The sequence below is a fragment of the Podarcis filfolensis genome (genome assembly GCF_964270895.1).
Source record: "Podarcis filfolensis genome assembly, chromosome: 6".
In the NCBI taxonomy this organism is placed as follows: Eukaryota; Metazoa; Chordata; class Lepidosauria; order Squamata; family Lacertidae; genus Podarcis; species Podarcis filfolensis.
Genome location: NC_139609.1, coordinates 59,895,336 through 59,915,059, shown reverse-complemented (window position 1 = coordinate 59,915,059; position 19,724 = coordinate 59,895,336). Strand labels below are relative to the sequence as shown.

The 19,724-nt window shown below is 42.9% G+C and overlaps 1 protein-coding gene across 3 annotated transcripts in view; it reads left to right on the top strand.

Moving 5' to 3' along the window:
* SLC26A9 (solute carrier family 26 member 9) overlaps nt 1-19,724 on the top strand; it is a 59,537-nt gene that overhangs the window by 23,207 nt on the left and 16,606 nt on the right. The window contains exons 2-12 of one of the 3 annotated variants that reach the window (XM_083617115.1): nt 405-546; nt 5,343-5,482; nt 6,206-6,316; nt 7,337-7,512; nt 8,507-8,671; nt 9,539-9,691; nt 11,860-11,942; nt 12,812-12,959; nt 15,083-15,196; nt 16,929-17,006; nt 19,210-19,305. In XM_083617115.1, coding sequence (XP_083473241.1) covers nt 422-546; nt 5,343-5,482; nt 6,206-6,316; nt 7,337-7,512; nt 8,507-8,671; nt 9,539-9,691; nt 11,860-11,942; nt 12,812-12,959; nt 15,083-15,196; nt 16,929-17,006; nt 19,210-19,305 — 1,389 coding nt within the window. In that variant the 5' untranslated portion in view covers nt 405-421. Of the gene's footprint in view, nt 1-305; nt 547-5,342; nt 5,483-6,205; nt 6,738-6,885; nt 7,513-8,506; nt 8,672-9,538; nt 9,692-11,859; nt 11,943-12,811; nt 12,960-15,082; nt 15,197-16,928; nt 17,007-19,209; nt 19,306-19,724 lie in introns of those variants that run through there. The other 2 variants (XM_083617116.1, XM_083617114.1) reach the window with 2 other exon arrangements.

The following is a 19,724-nucleotide window of genomic DNA, read 5'->3' as shown; positions in this document are numbered from 1 at the left end:
TTGCAGAAATTCCTAACCTCATTTTCTTCATGGCAGACAATTCCTAAGTGACCGGCCCAAGGCTAAATAACAATACAGCGGCAAGAGCTGTGATCATAGCCTGTAACTGCCCAACACTTGGCCACGTGTAGGTTTCTTGAAATAGTGCCAACTCCTGCATCATTATAAAGTAGCTGATTAATAAAATCTCACGCAGCCTGCCACGAGGCATTGATGCCTCCAGAAGAGCACCATCTTTCCTTCTGCAGGAAGGGGAGGGGAAAGGGGCGGGACTTTGGAAGGAAATTTGAAAGGCAGGCTTATTGGGATGAGGATAAGAGGAACTGCCTGCCTTATTAAAGGACCTTCTGTTGGTGATGCTCACTTCTCACTCCAGCTTCCTTACATTTCATTTCTGGGTGAAGGGTTTAGTGGCGCAAAGATGAACGAAGCACGTCCACGTTACATCATCAACCGTCCAGCTTATTCTAGCAACTACTTTGATGAAGAGTTTGAGAGAAAAACTAGAAGTTACCCACTTGGGGAGAAAATAAAGAATCTTTTCAGGTATGTTGAAAGCCATACACTAGTGTTTTAACCACTTTGAGGTGTGTTTTTTTTGGTATGTTTTTTAACAATCAAGCTCCTTATAAATTTTATGAAAGAAAAATAAATAAAATAAAATAATGTCCACATGCTGTCTAGATTTGTGATGTTGGGCAGTCCAACTGAAACTTTGAATGATAGATTGCTAATTCCATTATTGAGGGAGTTTTGCACAAACCAGGAGCAAAGAGGCAATCTTAATCCCAGCACTCCCACAAAACTGAAGTGAGGCTTTAAAGGAGAAGCTGGGTGTTCACCCATCAGAAATGCTGTGTGTTGTGGGGCTGGACCTGATTATTTTTGAGGCACTTTCCATCTTTATGATTCACTTTTGTGATTTACCAGCAAATTCTCCTACAGAATTTGCAACCCAAGTAGTGATGCAGAGTTGGTTAAGGCAGTGCCAAATATCCAAACCTTATCAGGCATCAAAGTGAAGTGGCGAATAATAAATACCTCATTCTCAGTTTTTCTCTTTTTCAGTGTTAAAGATTGTTGCTAATTGTTTAATAGCAGACAAATATGTTTCCACTGCCACAGCCAAGAGAGATTAGAGTAAACAAACTGTACAAATTGTAGAAGGCCAAACAACTTTTCTGACACTAGCCATCAGAAAAACACAATTATGTAGATAAGGGAACTTGTACTGATTCATTGCCACCATTGCTGGCTTGTCGGCTTTACTCACTCTTGGATAAATATATTTTTTCCAGGAAGGAGAGAGCAATAATATTGATACCCATTCTCTAAGAAACCCACCCAACCCCAATGCATATTAGGAGTATTTGAAAAGAATAAAACAATTGTGAAGAAGACATTTGTGCCAGCCATCTTCCTAGTTTTGTCATCTTCACCCAGTGATAGTGCATTTGTGGCACTTCAGTTGTTATTGGACTCAGTTTTCATTAGCCTCTGCCAGCACAACCAAGAGTGCAGCAACATCTGAAAGGCCATGGGTTCTCTATCCTGTCACTCATTTATTTTTTTAAATTACATTGTTAGTCCTTTATCGCTTTAAAGCAAATTTAAGTTCACTATATACAGTGATGCATTGGGGCTCTAGGTGGGAGATCACCCTGTTTCAAAAAGAGGTCAAAATAACAGTGAAGACTTGGTTTATGCAACAGTGTTTCCTAGATACCGTATTATTCCTTCTTGGTATTACATGGATTATTTCTCGTTCAGCTAAAGAAACAAGGTGTGGTACATAAAATTAAATGAATGACAGGCCCTGCCCTGAGGCTTACAGTCTAACAGACTAGACACACATCAGAAAGGGAGGAGTCAAGGGGAAAACAGAGGTCTGAGGTCAGTTAAACAATGTCAGAGGGAGAAGTGAGCTTTGATCAGTCCCTCAGCGGAGTGAGCCGGTGTGCCCTTAACAGAGGTGAGTGTGTGTGTGTTTGGTAGGAGGTTGCAAGTGGCAGTGAGAGATGAAACAATTTCTGGGGTCTTATGCTGCTCAGTGATTCTCATATTACACATTCCCCCCTTTCTCACAGAGACATTAATGCTGATGCACCCACACAAAGAAGCAGTTCACACAGTCATTTGGTCCTGTGGGTATGGTTAGAAAAAACAGGCATGGCGCACCTCTCTCTGGTCATTCCTGGAGGAAATGGTTGAACCTCCTTTGTCATATGATGGGACACAACAACAATAATAATAATAATAATAATAATAATAATAATAATAATAATAATAATACTTTATTTATACCCCACCCATCTAAACAGTTCCCAGATAATGTTACCCACATCAGTCAGTGCTTTGCTTGAAATTCAGACCCCATGCTTAGGGATGGAGTTGTGCTTTTTTTTTAATGAGTTCACATTTAAAGATAAGCCCACCAAACTGCCACATTCCAAATCAATATGCAAACTGAAACACACTGCTCCTTTGAAATTCACCCTTTTCTGAATTTTGTATTGCAGTGGTTCAGCCAAAAGCAGCCAAAATGTGTTTTATTAGGACAAATTTGAACTGAAATGCTAATGAATTTTCACGAGAATTTTCGATTTATTAAAAAAAGCTGCAAATTTCTGAGGAAATGTGGAGAACTGGATTTAAGACTGTGAAAATGAATAACTGAAAGAATCAAAACTGACAGGTCCATCCACCCCTACCCATTCTACTTAAGGGACTTGCTTAGATGCAGACAAAAGGAGCACAGAGACCACTCAGCATTAGCAGAGTAAGGTGTGTGAACAAATACATATAAAAGCACAAGCCATGTGCAGGAAATAAGCAACTTGCAACCAGGTGTTGGATCCAGAACATTAGTTTTCTCCACAGTATGTGTTTGTACTGCACTGCAGGACTTTGGGTGGATGGCCATTTGATGTATATATTCTCTAGATGTCGACTGGGTGAAGGCATTGCCAAGCAAGCATTAATTAAGTAAACTGGATGCATTACTTTGGATTACACAATGATGTTGACTTTAGATTTGGGTGGCACCCAGCATGACTGAATGGTCTCTTAAGTAGACAGAGCTGTGGAATCATGCCAAAAGAATAGCTGCTCTCTGAGTGACTTCACAGATGCTCAGAAGAGTGCCACCTAGGGGAGAAAAAATAAGTACAGACATAGCTATTTTAGATACCTAATTCAAAGCAATCTGGTTCAGTTGCAAATGCAGCACATTCATCTTACATGGGACACATTAATGCTTGATGAAGAGTAGCAATATCATAACCCGTTGCCACTTATTACAAAAGTATAGGTCTTTTTTCTTTCGGTCACGGCATAAGCTCAAGCGCAACAAAAGTGGAGCTGATATTAAAGTCAGTCACATTAACATGAAAATTGCAAATTAAACTGGGCTTGAGGCTTTCCACATTGAACTGAGCAGTCTGCTACAAGGTGTCAGTGCAACTGAGAGCTGATTCTTGCCTCTTCTTTGCCTTAGCTGGTGTGCTGTCAATGTTTTTCAGCTTGGACTGCCTTTTCCTTGTGTTTTTCTGCATTTGGTGTAGTGGTTATGTGAGCGGTGACTCTCAGCTGCAGTGTCAAAAGTGCAATAATAATGGTAGGAAGAAAAGACATAGCAAGAAGCCGCAATCTGTTCCCTGGACAGCCAAGCCTTCTCCGATAGATCTTGCAAGCCATTATAGGCAAGGGTAAACAGAGCACGTGGTCAGCCTGATCTTAGGGTGCAATAACAATGCCCTAGACATTTCCACTGGACTGATATCAACTGTGGCATCAAGTTCAGAGGGAATGCAAACAACTTTAACCCACAAAATGCTTTGCATCACAGCAAACTTCTGAGTGGTTAACTGTCTCTGACTTTACCACCCACTCCTTTATAAATAAAACAATGCTTACAAGACAGCTCACAGAGGACACAACAGTGGTGAAGAAGTAGGCTGGCTTCCCTGCTGCCACAAAATGGTAGACATGCTTATAAATGCTCACACGTGTTGGGTCGATTTCACCTTGAGACTTGTGTCACCAGCCCTCTGGCATCTTCATTGCATCCTCTATCTTCTCATTTCCTCCCCTCCATGTGTCAGAGAACAATTAAAAGTGGATCTAGAGGACAAAGGCCGTGCCAATCCCACAGAGTCCTGCATGCAATTAGGACCAAAGGGCTGAGGGTGGAGGTGGAAAGAGAGAGCAGCGTATAAAAGGATGGAGTAGCCACCACTGAAGCCTGAAGCCCTTCCAGCTACCACCTCTGGGCTTGGCTGCACCCCCTGGCTCCTCCCAGCCCCCAGGAGTCACAGCACTCATCATTGCCCCCCCACCAATATTTTATTTAAGTTGGCGCCTCTGCCTGAATCTCTCTGGGCAGCTGCAGCCAATCAGGAATAGGCATCACCAAGCTAGATGGGCCAATGACCTGATTCAATACAAAGCAGCTCTGGGAGGAAGTTCCACTGAAGCAGTAGGACTATCTTTGGAGTAAACATTCATAGGTTCTAAGTCAGTGCTTAACTGTGCAGTTGTATCCTGTTGATTTCTCATGTCCCATTGCTGAAGCAGGTCACATACTTTGTTCTGCTAACTACCATATTTTTCCATGTATAAGACGACCCCTACTTCTGGGATCCCAAAATCAATAAATCAGTATTTTTAAGTTGTTCAGCTTTTGGGGGAAATTGCCCCAAAAAGCTGTTGAGCTTTTTCTGAGCAATTCTCCTCTTGATCCCTGAGCCAAGCTCCTTCCTCACCTCGGCACCGCCTCACCTCTCAAGCTGGCAGAGCTGCTAGCTCACCCAAGACCATCTGGGGGGGGAGCATTGTCTTGTTCACAGAAAAATACGGTAATCCACTGAGCAGGCTGTATCAGGGCTGCTTGAACTAATAATGTGATGGCTTATTACCCTCATTGTGTTTAGCCACCCAGTAACAACCCACATTGATTTTGCTGAAATTTTGTTCCGTTTGACAAAGGATCTTGATTTTGACGTGTCATTAACAAGAAGCCTGAGCAAACACCCACCACAGAATTCAGCTGGGCATCTTGTTCTCCAGAGTGTGATGGTGGCTGGGATAATGGGGAGCTGACCCATTACTGCATTAAACACAATGAAAGGCTAATTATGAATAATAGGAATGGAACATTTTTTCCATTGTGTACTTCATGCCAGCGCTGTGTGGGCGTAGAAAACCACGAGACCAAAACAGCAGCACTTTGCCCTGCCTGCATAAAGTGCTGGGTTCAGTAAGTCTTATAATAATTCACAAAATATCTAACAGTGGAAAAGTCTCCTATTAAATTCAGTGACGTCTTTCTCCTTTCTCACCAGATGTTCACCATCCAGATTCAAACTCATCCTGTACAGCCTGTTTCCTATTCTTGTATGGCTTCCAAAATATAAAATCAAAGATTATATTGTGCCCGATGTCCTTGGTGGAATCAGTGCTGGGACTATTCAGGTGCCTCAAGGTGAGAGAACTTTGCCCTTTCCATATCACTACCAAACATGAGTAGTTTCACCAATGGAAAAAAAATGAGGAAATCTTGGTGTAACACATTAGCTAAACTATGGCAGGTAGTAGATTTCAGCTTATGGCCCACTTTAGTTATGATCAGTGAAATGAAGGTGCAACTTTTAAAGAAATGTCTATTCACTCTGCTCTGGTTCATACTTTTAAAAATCAGCCCCTCCCTAATGTGTAGGCACCTCACACCACAGCCATAGGGGGAAGTAGCATATGAACCAGGGTGTCAACATTGACACAATACTCTTGAAATCTGTCACAAAGTTCATTTTCTCCAAAAGTGAGAATAAATCATGTAAGCAGGCTCTTATTGGGATTGGATATCTGTATGTGTGCCCTGTATCAAACATTACTACCCCAATGCATTTATAAGGATGGGACTGCACAATGTGGGGAATTTTTAACTGGAACATGGATCTGCATTGGCATCTTGGTTGTGTAAACCTCAGCAATAATGACAGAACATTAATGTCACCCTTAGCCTGCTTGCTGAGCACCCCAAACATCTACTCGTCTTTGTTGCCTAACCTTTCTGATGGTGCCATGCTGAAAGGTTGGCATACCTGCTGTAGAATCTGCCATGGTGTGTGGCATCTTGTTTTCATAAGGCAGACTTGAGCATAGTTAGGATGGAAGGTCTGATCTGCTTTTCACTTGTGTTTTTTAGGTATGGCCTTTGCTCTGTTGGCCAACCTACCTCCGATCAATGGGCTCTACTCATCCTTCTTCCCTCTGATAGCCTATTTCTTGCTAGGAGGTGTTCATCAAATGGTCCCAGGTGAGGTCTTCTATTCCACTATAGTGACCGAAATAAGTGCACATACCTCCTCAAGCTTTAGTATATAAACTGGAAGTTTGCACTAATGCATTGAAGAAATTGCTGAAGGGCAGAGGTGGGGAACATCTATTGTCAATAAAATTGTGGCCTGATCTCACTCAAATATTAGTTGACATCTCTCTTATTCTTGGTAATGGGGAGGAACCACTGGCGGAGGAAGGTGGGTGCGGGGGGTACGCCCTGCTCCGGGTGTCATCCCTGAGCAGGGGTGACATTCAGTGCACCGCCCACCCGCGACTTGGACTCCCACTCCTACCACTAGCCATCGGGGGCAGGGGGGAGCTGCTGCGCCGCTTTGCTGATTCCTTCCTCTCCCCTTCCCGCTCACCTGTCTCCTTCCCATCCTCTCCCCTGCCTGCCTGCCTCCTCCAGCCGGGAGCGTGGCGCAGCAGCTCACCCGTTCCTCTGATGGCTGGCAGTAGGCATGGGAGTCACGGGCGGGCGGTGCGCCATTGCCCTGTGCTCCTGGCTAGAGGAGGCAGGCAGGGGAGAGGATGGGAAGGAGGCAGGCGAGTGGGAACAGGAGTGGAAGGAAGCAGGATCAGTGGGTGCACGCGTGGCTATCCTGCACCTGGGAGGGCACCCTCTGTGCCCTTCGGGAGCATGCCCCCGTGCCCCTTGGGAACACGCCCGCCCTGTGCAGTGCGGGCATATGCTCCGCCACTGGGAGGGCCAAAGAGTGGGGGGGTGCCATGCCATGCAACCTGTTTCATAAACTAGTTGCAAGGCTGGGGAAAAGAGATCCATAATTCATTTTATGCTATTATCAGTCATGCAACATTCAGCCGCCTTACGCTACTGCCAGTTACGTAGATGAAATTAAGCAGAAGGGTAGCCCAGCCTGGCCCATTGGACTATATATTTTTGCAGTCTTCGGCCATCTTAAGCACTAACTGTCACTACATACATGAGAGATGCTCTGCATGAGTGTAAGCCAACGTTTGTGTGTGTGTCCCACAGGCACTTTTGCAGTCATCAGTATTATTGTGGGGAATGTCTGTCATGAACTGGCTCCTGATTCCGACTTCCAGTACTTTAACCACACAGCCAATGAGGTGATGATTAACAACACAGCCATGGAAGCAGCCAGACTGGAGATTTCTGCCACCTTGGCTTGCCTGACAGCCATAATCCAGGTAAGGATGCCCTGTATTCAGAACTGTGCAGAAGGCAGCCGTGCATAGGGTTTGGCATTAACTGCTCATGTATCGAACAGAAGGGAAAGCAAAGGCATGACTACACTAGCATTTGGAAGCCAATGTAGAAAACAAAGATGGCTGCTTGAGCTGTATGGATGAACATGTGCCTTTAAACACCCATGTATACACATCTAGAAACTCTAACTGTGCCAGGACATCACATGCATCCATAGATGTTCATCAACACATGTTTATGTGTGTGTGGCATCAATACGTCAAGTGTTTCCTACATGAAACACTGGTATACCATGTTTGCATATCATATGTGGAGCTGCCCTTATACTGATGCCCAAGATGAGGCAGCAATACTCTTTATAGGTAGTAAGCCAACAGCTAAATATTGGTGTGGCTCAGAAAGATCTGTGCCCTGCCTTATCTGCTGTTACCTCATCTCTCCTGTGGCAGGGATGGGTCACATATATTGGGTCAGTGCCATACTCCTACACTGGAGGAAATTCCTCCTGCAACAGTTATCTTATTCATTTTCACACACCAGAGACTAGGGATGAAAGGAGCTTTCAATTCTGGTTATCTTTAGTTCTTCCCCTTTCTTCAGTGTGAGGTTTTGACTAAGCTATACATTTTTGCAAGCGATTCCTCCTAATGTAACACATTTTAGTTTGTTATGTTCACTTGCTATATTCATTTCTCTGCCTGTTTCCCCGTTATATGTATTTTTATAAACAGTGGTTGGTTGGGGAACTGCGTTGCAAAACTCATATAAGTGTGAACTTTGAAGGATGGCTATACTTTGGTTCCCATGTTGATTTGGAAAGAGCAAATTATATACACTCAGCTTCATTTGCAAACTGAGCTGAATTTCTTCCCTATCCAAGATTCCTGGGGACTATAGTTTGAACTATGGGATATCCTTCTGAGAAGTTGTGCTCACTATTCCATCTGGCATGCCTGACTGTCTGTCTGTCCATAGATATGCCTAGGATTTGTGCAGTTTGGCTTCGTTGCGATCTACCTCTCAGAATCCTTCATCAGGGGGTTCATGACAGCAGCTGGCCTGCAGATCCTCATCTCTGTGCTCAAGTATATCTTTGGCCTGAAGATTGACTCTTACACAGGACCCCTTGCCATTGTTTATGTAAGTTAGTTACCAGAAGATGATATGATGGTTATTACCCTAAACTGCCTGATTGTGACAAATGATATTAATGATTAATTTCCCTAGTCAACTGACTGGGCCCAGGAAGAGTTGGCTTGCTGTTTAATGCAATAATGAATGGCTGAGATGTTTTTCTTTTCTTTGCCTTAAAATGCAAGAACAAATGAAAATAATAAAATAAAATAGATAATTAAACCATATATTTATGAAAGGAAATGTGATCAACTGGAATGAAGAAAGCATGAGGTCAGGAAGGGAGAGATATTTCAAAAGAGAATGGCAGGCTTGCAGAGTCTCCCAAATCTTGCACAGAAGGCAGAATTTTGCTTGACATGGTGCTGCTTGCAGGAAAAGCTCCACCTGGTAAATTTTCCCTTCTAGATAACTCTTCAAAGGTACAGGAGTACTCTTAGGGTCCTGTAATTCTAGGAAATGTGCACATAAGTGACAGAGTTACCATTAATTCTTCCACATTTTAATTATAAGGGATTAGAAGAAAGTGTTTGTGGAGTTATGGAGGCTGCAGTGACCTGCTGCGCGCCTCTTGAACCTTTCTCTGAATTCCCAGCTGGATGCTGTTGTTGGAAACAACAAATCAGATTAAATGCATCCTGTCTGGTCAGGCCCTGCTTACTGACCCTATAATTAATCCAGAGCTGGCTACTGCAGGGACTGTGCCGCTTTGAGTGCTAGCAAGTCTCAACAGCAGACTACAAGGCTAAATAATGGCCACTGATGGACCATCTTCATGTCTTGGAAAACAAACACCATGGCATATCTCCCAGTCATGCTGAAAAATGCACATGCTGCCCTTTTCTTGTTTCATCCTTCTTTTCTTTTTTCTAGACCTTTATTGATATTTGCAAAAACTTGCCCAAGACCAATATAGCCTCCCTCGTCTTTGCATTGATCAGCACCGTGCTTCTGATTATCGTGAAGGAGCTGAATATGAAATACATGAAGAAGATTCGAGTCCCCATTCCCATGGAGATTGTTATAGTAAGTAGTAGATCCTGAGCTCTTTCTTTCCCCTCCTTTTATCAAAGTGGTTAGAGGGCATTAGAACCTCCATTGTAGTCAGTGCCTGCCCTCCCTTCTCTTCAGATGCAGAGATAAATTTATAAAAGAGCTGTTGACTATTCAGCTAACAGAGTGGTCAAAAATACACCCAAGGAGGAAACTGATGCAATAATTCACTTCTGGGGGAAGTATTACACTCAAGTTTTCTGATTTGAGATAAGGAAGCTGGCATGTTTCTGGTTGCACTAGAGGTCTTCTGAGTCCTTTCCAAATGTTTGGATTCTCCCCCCCCCCTTGCACAATAAATGTCCAGTTATTTGCGCACAAGAGTCTACCATATCTGATGAAATCCTTCCCAAATGAACTTGTTAAGGTTTTGCAAGACTCTTGGCTGTTTTTATTGCCACGAACTAACACAAGTACCCCTCTGTAATTTGACGCAGGGAATTCAACCATCTTCATTCAATATAATGCTTCTGTTGTTTTAATAATAACATGCTTTCTCAACTCTTGGGCAATTTCCTGCTTCATAAGCCATGCTAAGCTACAGCTTGATACTATATGGATGAGGGGCCACAAATCTTCGTGAACCAGACTTTCTCCTTCCACTTTCTTAGAAGGAGGACTTATGCCAAGTTTAGTTTCACTTTCAACAAAGCTCTTTTTAGCATTACTTATGAACTGGGAGTCGCGGTTTATAGCAACAGTTATTTGCTAAGCAAGGCAGCTTCAAACCAGTCCTTAGTCTGTGCCCCTTTTGCACACCTGCTGTGACAAACTGGTCCATGAAGAAGTTACTGTATTTTTTGCTCTATAAGACTCACTTTTTCCCTCCTAAAAAGTAAGGGGAAATGTGTGTGCGTCTTATGAAGCGAATACAGGCTGCACAGCTATCACAGAAGCCAGAACAGCAAGAGGGATTGCTGCTTTCACTGTGCAGCGATCCCTCTTGCTGTTCTGGCTTCTGAGATTCAGAATATTTTTTTTTCTTGTTTTCCTCCTCCAAAAACTAGGTGCGTCTTGTGGTCTGGTGCATCTTATAGAGTGAAAAATACGGTAGATATTAAAAACGTTAGGGTATTATTCATCTGCAGGCTCACAAACCTGTTGCTGATACTAACTGCACCATTAACCTATATATCACACCAATTTAAACAACAGTGCAAACTTGTGCTCTCAGGTGTTTGGTCAGCCAAGGTCACTGAAGAAAAATGTGCTGATATGGCCAGCTTAACCTTGACTCGTGCTTCAATGAGTCTGGGTGAAAACATCCTCAGACTATACAGCAGGAAATGTCCATGCAGATAATGTAGTTGTATTCCAAAGTATTGAAACGTGATAAGACAGGAAGCTGTAGTAAGATGCTTACATGCCTCAGGTGATCAGGGCGGCAGGAGGCCAATGTACGTGCTGACACCCAGGCAGCATTTGTGTAATTAGAGCTGTGGGAAATGTAAAGATTTGGGCAGACCTTGTCTTTGGTTTCAATTTGCAATCACTCCAAAGTTTGCTATTGCAGCAGTGTGAAATGAAGCTTGCTGTTCTAATATAGGAATGTGTTACATCCACTTTACTCTGGTTTTGAATAGTATTGGTGGAGGCAGGATAGCAGAAAAAGCAGGATTTACTCAAGTTTCAAAAACTGAAATGTGCAGGAGAGATGCCGTGAGAACGGGGATCCATGTGAACCATGGCAGAATGCCCGAATAAAACTTTCTCTGACTTATCAGCTTTATTATAGTGGTTAGCTCTAAGAAAGACCTGTGACCAAAAAGAACTCTTCTCCCCGACTCTGAGAATTCTCAATTATATACTTTGATCTACCCAGTAGCCCCATCTTCTTGATACAAAAGAGACTTTAAATGGAGTGTCCTGACAATAAATGGAGCAGTCCAATGCATCCACGAATTTAAACATAGCTGGTAGATATGATAATGCAGGACTAACTTCTTCATTCATTCATTCATTCATTTATTCACTATCTACAGGAAAACTGCTCTCAATGGATTTCTCCCCACTTAATGCAAATCAAAATTTATACAAACTGAGTCCAGTCCTCTGCTGAAAGAATATGTTAACAAATTTAGCTTGTATGAAACTGAAAAATGTGCTGCTAGCCTAAAGCCTTTTTTATGCTTTGGTTTCAGGTCATTGTAGCTACTGCAATTTCTGGAAGCTTTGATATGCCTGATAAATATGACATGCCCATTGTTGGCCATATTAATATGGGGTGAGTCAATGCACAGGATTATTCTTTTTCCAAGAGTTCCTTCTCTTCCAGAACAGGGATATCCTAATAATGCCAATCCATGAATCCCACCCACTGTATTTAATAATGAATATATTCTGGAATAAGGGCTGAGCCAGACATGATTTGGAAGATTCATGAACTAAAAATAAGAAAACTTGGAGAGTTTGCAGCAAAGTGAGCAGTGGAAAGAGGGTTTTTTTAAAAAAAGAAGAAGAGAAGGCTTTTTTTTACTCCCACTCGGCTGCAATCTGCCCCCCCCCCAACTTTCCCACTGGCTCCCAGAATTAACAACCAGCCATGTTGAAGGTGAGGGCAAGAATAGATAAAATTGTGGGCCCTTCTGAAAACAAGCTGAAACAGAGCTTGCAGTGGCTGGATGTGTTTCAGCATCTTCTAAATGGAATGGAAAGTAGGGCAAGCTTAAAGTGGACAGTGTCTGCAAACCTTGATTTATATGAGTCAGTCCTTTAATGAATTACAAGCACAGTATAATTGCAAAGTGGATAATAACCATTGCGGTATAAAACTGTACCATTCATTCTGTGCTGCTGTGACTATTATAAGGTCTGCACATGTCAACATTCCTGTGCTGAAGGAATAAACAAGGGATTTTTGTGGGGGACAGGACTGCCTTCTAGGCTATTACTAAGTTTGTGTGAAATGGCTTGAATCCATTATATATTAAGACCAACTCATGCATTACTCTTTTGGGGGGAAACTGGGCAGAACTGAATCTTGCTTCTACAACACACACACACACACCACCAACATCTCTCTGGTCCATTGGTTTCATCTCCAGCTACTTCTTTTCTTATCCTGTCTGCTTGATTTTGTTCCTTTGATGTTAGATTTCCATCTGCTACTCTTCCCGAGGTGGGCAAGTGGAAGGACATGATTGGCACAGCTTTCTCACTTGCCATCGTGGGCTATGTGATCAACCTGGCCATGGGCAGAACTCTTGGAACCAAGCATGGCTATGATGTGGACCCTAACCAGGTAACATTTAGCGGCTCTTTACAGAGAGAAGAAAAATAACTCACCCCAAAGTTGGCCATTTCCTGGGCTGGAGTCTAGTGACTTGTCCTCAGAGAGACAGTGCTAGATTTATAGGAGGAAAAGTAGGGGACTCTTAATGATATTTCCAATCCCTGCCCCTGACTCCCCTCAGCTTTAGTCAGTTCACTCCCCTTACTTTTCTAACAATATTATCTAAGAGAGCCATCACAACAAGTAAAAGGACCTCCTTGTAATTCAAACACTGCTATAGAGTGTTCCTCTTCAGACTCCTCTTAGTAATTGCAACACACACCATGGACAGATTATCAACGTTGCTATCAAAGAGGATCCGATGGAGGCCGAGTTACAATAGTTTCCAAGCAGTGAGGCATTGGGTGTGCAACTGCTTGTCTTAGCGGGCTGGGCAATTTTCTCAACACATTATATATATATATATATATATATATATATATATATATGGAGAGAAAATAATAGAATCATAGAGTTGGAAGAACTGAATGGGTCATCTAGTCCAATCCCAGGCAGAGCAGGAATCACATGAAGAGGAGATAACATCTGCTCCACATGAAGATTTTGCCTTATGGGAACTTTTGGCCCACCAGGTATTAATAGACTCATCCCTGACCTACTGCCTGAGGCTGGTGGGTTGGAATCCAATAACATCTGGAGGACCACAGGCAGGGAAGGCCTGTCCTGTTTCACCACCTGAGGCAAAACAGGAAAATGCCACCCCTGCCGCAGTTTGCTCACTGGGGTCACAACGGTGACAGATTCTGACATCTTGCCGAAAGTCATTTCTCAAGCAGTGGCACCCCTTGGATTCCACACCTAAGGCAACTGCCTCACTCTGCCTGGGCCCTGTGGGGCAGATGCAGACCCCTCTCCCCTGGGACGCCCCTCTGTTTGTAGCCTTCCTAAGTTGGTGCTGCCTTGAGCAGGACTGGCCCACAACATTTTGGCACCTGAGGCAAACCACAAATGGTGTCCTCCTACCCACAAGGGAAGAAGGGGTGAGTGAAGATGTGCATCAGGAACAAGGGGAAATGAAGGTCTGCATTGGGATCTGCTGGCCCTTTGGATCCAGCCGCCCAAGGCAATCTGCTCACCTTACCTCATGCGTGCGCCGGCCCTGGCCATGGGGTTCCTTGATTCTTCCTTAAGGAGGCAGTTGCTAGCAGTGGTGGCTATTGCAACTGCGGCTTGACATGATTGGTTGTTTCTAATGTTATTTTTAACAGAACAATTTTTTTCTTGTTTTTTGTCAAAGCTACTCTGGGTGCCTGTTGACAAATAAGCAAAACAAAACAGGATATGATATGTCACAACAACTGTATGAACCCCAGCAGTAAGCATACTTTGTGCAAATCTCAGTGCCATTGTTTTAAATAGCTCCTGTACATTTCAGGTTGTGCTGGTCTATTGCTGCTTGATCACTCTATGAGAACTGGTCCCTGACTCAGAGAAGAATCTGGAGCGTACACACACATGGAGACTATTTGTTGGATATTTAGCAATTAGTTCAAGTAATTAGTTCCTAAGACCTCTCAGTCAGATTAAAGAGGCTTCTCCAAAGAGCAGCTCAGAAACTGTGTCTTCTGAAAATGCCTTGTGTGCATCACATGGCTGTGGAGCGTGTCCTCACTTGCTAGCACTTGCACAACCACAGCTTTTTAAAACAACCTGTCGCCAAGTGTGCTACAGGTTACTCCTGCAGGACCTTTCTGTACTGCTTGCTGGATGATTCATCAGGGATGAGAGTCTCAGATTAGAGTTGCGGTTAAGGGAAGCCTGCAATAATTTTCCTGCTCTGAGGGTTTGCAAGAGAGTCAGAGAATCCTGGGATGCTTCTGGAGTGAGAAGAAGCCATTTTCATGGGGTGTCAAAGAGCCTCGGGTGATGCGATTGCAGCTATGACGGCAGTCTTTTGTATAAATAATGCCGCCCTCACATGTGAAGGAAGAATCTTGGAGCTATATGACCGCTTGACCTACTTTTTGCATCCCAGCAATAGCCGCCAAAGTAACCTTACTGTAAGAGAAACATCATCTTGTTTGTTAATGCTGCCACCTAAACTGATTAGTCCATTATCCTTGTTTCCATAGGAAATGCTGGCCCTCGGCTGCAGCAACTTTTTTGGATCCTTTTTCAAAATCCACGTAATTTGCTGTGCTCTTTCTGTGACCTTAGCTGTGGATGGAGCTGGAGGAAAATCTCAGGTTATTGATTTATTGGTTTGTTTAGCCCCTCTCTCTTCTCAAAGTAGGAGACTTTGTAAGATGAGCTCTGAGCGTTTCTAGATCATGGATTAACTTGAACTACCGTAGCTGAACATTCTTTTCCTTGGGGAAATAATGTGAGGAGGGCTTGAGATCTAAAACAGTTAATACACCGCATTGTCTCTAAACGCAAATTCCCAGAATGACATGGCTTTCAAATGAAAGCAAATGAGTCGTTTATACTGCAGGTAGATAATCAACCTGTTCTGTTACTGGAACAGAATTGGCCACATGAGTGGATCTTCAAAAGCAGATCCAAATGGTAACCATTGGCATTCATATAGTACTTTCAAATGTTTACAACACTTCAGAAACATCATCTTGTTGTAATCCTTACAACCCTTTAAAAGTGGGTCAATTCCCCTATATGGGGCAGAGAGTGGAGGTAGAGAAAAAGTGGCTTGTCTAAGGCCCTCTAGTGAATTCATGGCTGAAATGAGATTTGAACCAGGAACAGCCTGATTTGGAGCTCCATTTTCACCACCACACTACAGCGCATCAGCCGCCCAACACTTGCAATTTGTAATCATACCCATTTTAATTTTTGTCAGATTCTGAAATAGATATTAAGATTATGCCAGTTTTTCATCTGCAGCAGTTCAAGTCATGTTGACAGATCTTGTAGTTGAGAGAAGAACCTGTGGCCCCCTCCAGATATTGTTGGACGCTAACTCCCATCAGCCCCAGCCAGCATGGCCAATACTCAAGGATGGTGAGAATTGTAGTCCATCAACATCTGGAGAGCCACAGGTTCCCCACCCATTATAGTTGGTCAGGCTACGCGGTGCTAACATATGGCTTTGCATGATGATGGGCAAACAGGATTTTGCATCACTGTATCTCAGTTTCCAGAGTGGTAGCCATCATAGCTTGTTGCATCCAAGAGTCTTGTGGCACCTTCAAGACCAATGAATTTATTACAGCATAAGCTTTTGGGGTCCACAGTCCACTTCATCAAATGCATTATATTACAGCATGTCTTTTGGTCTTGAAAGTGCCACAAGACACTTTATGGAATCTCAAATGCAATCCTCCATTAAACAAATGGATCAGATCCATTCTGTTCTGCCTTATCTAGCTTTATAAGTCAACAGAGCCCTTGCCTGGTGCTGTTCTGAACTTTTCACAGGGGATCCAGAACTCCTCAGGCTTGTCCAGAGGTGCCTGTCCTTTAAATAAAAGGCGACAAACGAAAAATTGCGCAGCAAGGATCTGTCTCAGGTATAGGGAACCTGCGACCTTCCTGATTTTGTTGGCCCCTCCCATCACTCCCAAGCAACGGCCAATAATCTGGATGATCACACTCATAGTCCAGCAACATCTGGAGGGACAAAGATTTCCCAACCCTGATCTATAGGCTAGCCAGAAGCTCTTTGACATAATTCGAAAGTCCACAATTATAAAAATGGCCAATTTCTCCAATTAAATGCAGTGTTATTATATGTAAACCCGCCCCATGATTAACAATGTAGTTACTAATAACATGGCCTCTCATATAAAGACAACAATTAATTCAAGAGGAGTTGAATTAATTCTGTTGTAAGCAAGGGGTGGAGCAGGAGAAGAAGCCATCTTTCTATCCCACTAATCTCCCTCAGCTACCAGACTACTGACAGATAGCACAACATAAATTGCAGGTCCTTTTTGTGATAAGTTACTTTTCTCTCCTCAGATGGCAAGCTTTTGTGTGGCAGTGGTCGTGATGATAACCATGTTGTCCTTGGGGATCTACCTCGGCCCTCTTCCTAAGGTAAAAATTGTACCACCGAGCATGAAGACATGCTTCCAGACGGTGTAGTTCAGACTTATCTTCTGCTGTATTTACACCACAGGCTTATACTGGCTTAATAGTCATTCCCTTCCCCCAGAGAACCCCGGAAATTGTATTTTCTGAGGTGCCCTAGGAATCAGAGAATTGCATATACCTCCACCAATTTACAAACCCGAGGGTTCTCTGGGAGAAGCAGACAGTTGAACTGGTATAAAACCAGTATAAATGAGAAATGTTTGTATGCTTGGTGTCTTAAGTTCCCCCATCTTTAACTAAGGGACGCCTTTCTGTAACAGGCTTGGACAAACAAATTCCAGCATGGTGCCATTTTGATTTCAGATGGAAGGAAATGACTGGCTAAATTCAGAGTACTTGTTAGAAAGTTACTCTAACTCAGTGGTCCAACCCCCCCCCCTTTTTTTTTTGGTCATGTGAGCACATTTGCACTGTTGTGGACACTTTTCAGTTACAACTGGCAATGAAAGGGAACATGATGACAGGAACCAAGCAAGTGGCAGAACTGACTTCTTATGAGGCTGCACAATTCTGCCACTGAGGCTACATTCCTATGCATGCTTTCCTGGGAGCAAGTACTATTGAAAACAGACTTACTTCTGACTAAACATATACAGTGGTACCTCGGTTTATGAAAAGTCCTGTTTACGAACTCCGCAAAACTGGAAGTAGTGTTCCAGTTTGCGAACTGTACCTTGGTTTACGAATGGAAGCCAAATGGTGGAAGGGCACCGGCGGCGGAAGGTCTCATTAGGCAAAGCATGCCTCGGTTTAAGAGTGGTTTTGGTTTAAAAATAAACTTTCGGAACGGATGAAGTTCGTAAACCAAGGTACCACTGTATAGGAATGTGCTGATAGTTCCTTTTGCCTGTGACCTAGTTCTAAGTAGGAATTTATGTTCAAGACAGTTTGGGCCTACTTGGGCAGGCATTGTGTTGGAAAAGGACAACCACTATATAGCATATTAATGATTTTTTTTTTGCAATGTGCAGCAATATCTGACTTACAGCATACTCCATAGCTGTCAACCTTCCCTTTTTTTGGTGGGAAATTGCCTTATTCCATTGCCATTTCCCGCTGCTTGCCACTGCTATCCTGGATTGTTAGACTGTCGCCGGGACAAGTGAGGCTGCTGATCTCTTATTTTCAAATCTGAAAGTTGACAGCTATGGCATACTCCTATCAAGAAAATGTAGCCATTGTGGCAGAAACAGGAATCACACTGGGGCAGCAAAAGGCTGTTATATTATTGAGGCTTTTTGTTATCTATTTAGTTAACTTTTAGTTACAGTGGTGCCTCGCAAGACGAAATTAATTCGTTCTGCGAATTTTTTCATCTAGCGAATTTTTCGTCTTGCGAAGCATGAAATCCCATAGGAATGCATTGAAAATCAATTAATGCATTCCTATGGTCAAAAAAAGTCCAAACAAAGCCAAATTTGGTACAACAAGAGTTTATTAAGTGCTCTTCAAAGTCACACATACTGTAAAGAGCATTTCAAAATTCAAACCAAGAATTTTTTTTAAAAAACAGTAGAGTGGCCCAATGGTCACAGAAAATCATAAAAATGCAGAAAAAAACCACAAGCTTCCAGATTCTTGCAAACCCCTCCCCAACTGTTCCCCCACCCACCCAGCACACAGAAATTCAAATCCAGATTTAAAAAAAAAACAGCAGAGTGCCCCAATGGTCACAGAAAATCATAAAAATGCAGAAAAAAACACACAAGCTTCCAGATTCTTGCAAACCCCTCCCCAACACCAAGTCCTTGAATTCCAAACACCCCAACCCAAAATCTAACCCCCCCAAAAAAAGTTTTAAAAGCTTAACTTACCAAATGGCTGCAAAAGAAGTTTTGGAAAAGCTTCAAAAATCAGCAAAGTCTTTAAAAACCTCAAAAAAGGCTACTATGTACACTGCGTTCTATGAGTTGCTCCTCGAAGTCAAGTCGCAACTGTATTAACGGTGTTAAGAAAAAGGAAACAAACTTGCAAGACGTTTTCGTCTTGCGAAGCAAGCCCATAGGGAAATTCATCTTGCGAAGCAGCTCAAAAAACGGAAAACCCTTTCGTCTAGCGAGTTTTCCGTCTTGCGAGGCATTCGTCTTGCGGGGCACCACTGTATCTATTTGTTATCTATATCTATGTTGTGTGATCCTTATTGCAGGCTGTGTTGGGAGCCTTGATAGCTGTGAACCTGAAGAATTCTCTCAAGCAATTGACTGATCCTTACTACCTCTGGAAAAAAAGCAAGCTGGATTGTGTGAGTGCCTCTTTTTAAATGCCTTGTGAGAGAAGAGGGGAGTCCGAAACTATTGTTTGGTATGGGTTAAGTCACTCCTTTGTAAAGCACCACCAGCATGAAGCCTGGAGTATTCAATGAGAACGTGAAATCAGGGGTGATTGGCTTTTGCATTTCCACATGCAATAAAATCCCCTTGGAGTTCCTAATAAAATCTGGATTGCTAAGAATATCAGGTGCTTTTTTTTCTAAAGGCAAGAATCTAGCCAGCATAGCTAGGGAGATATATTTCAGCCATGTCTCTCAAGGATAAACAAATACTGCATAAGAACTCCAAGTGTTAAATTCCAAATAAAACAATGCAGGAGTCACCCTTGAATAAGTCATATTGCATATTTATTCTGATAACAAGATTTCTATTTCCTTGGCATATAATTACA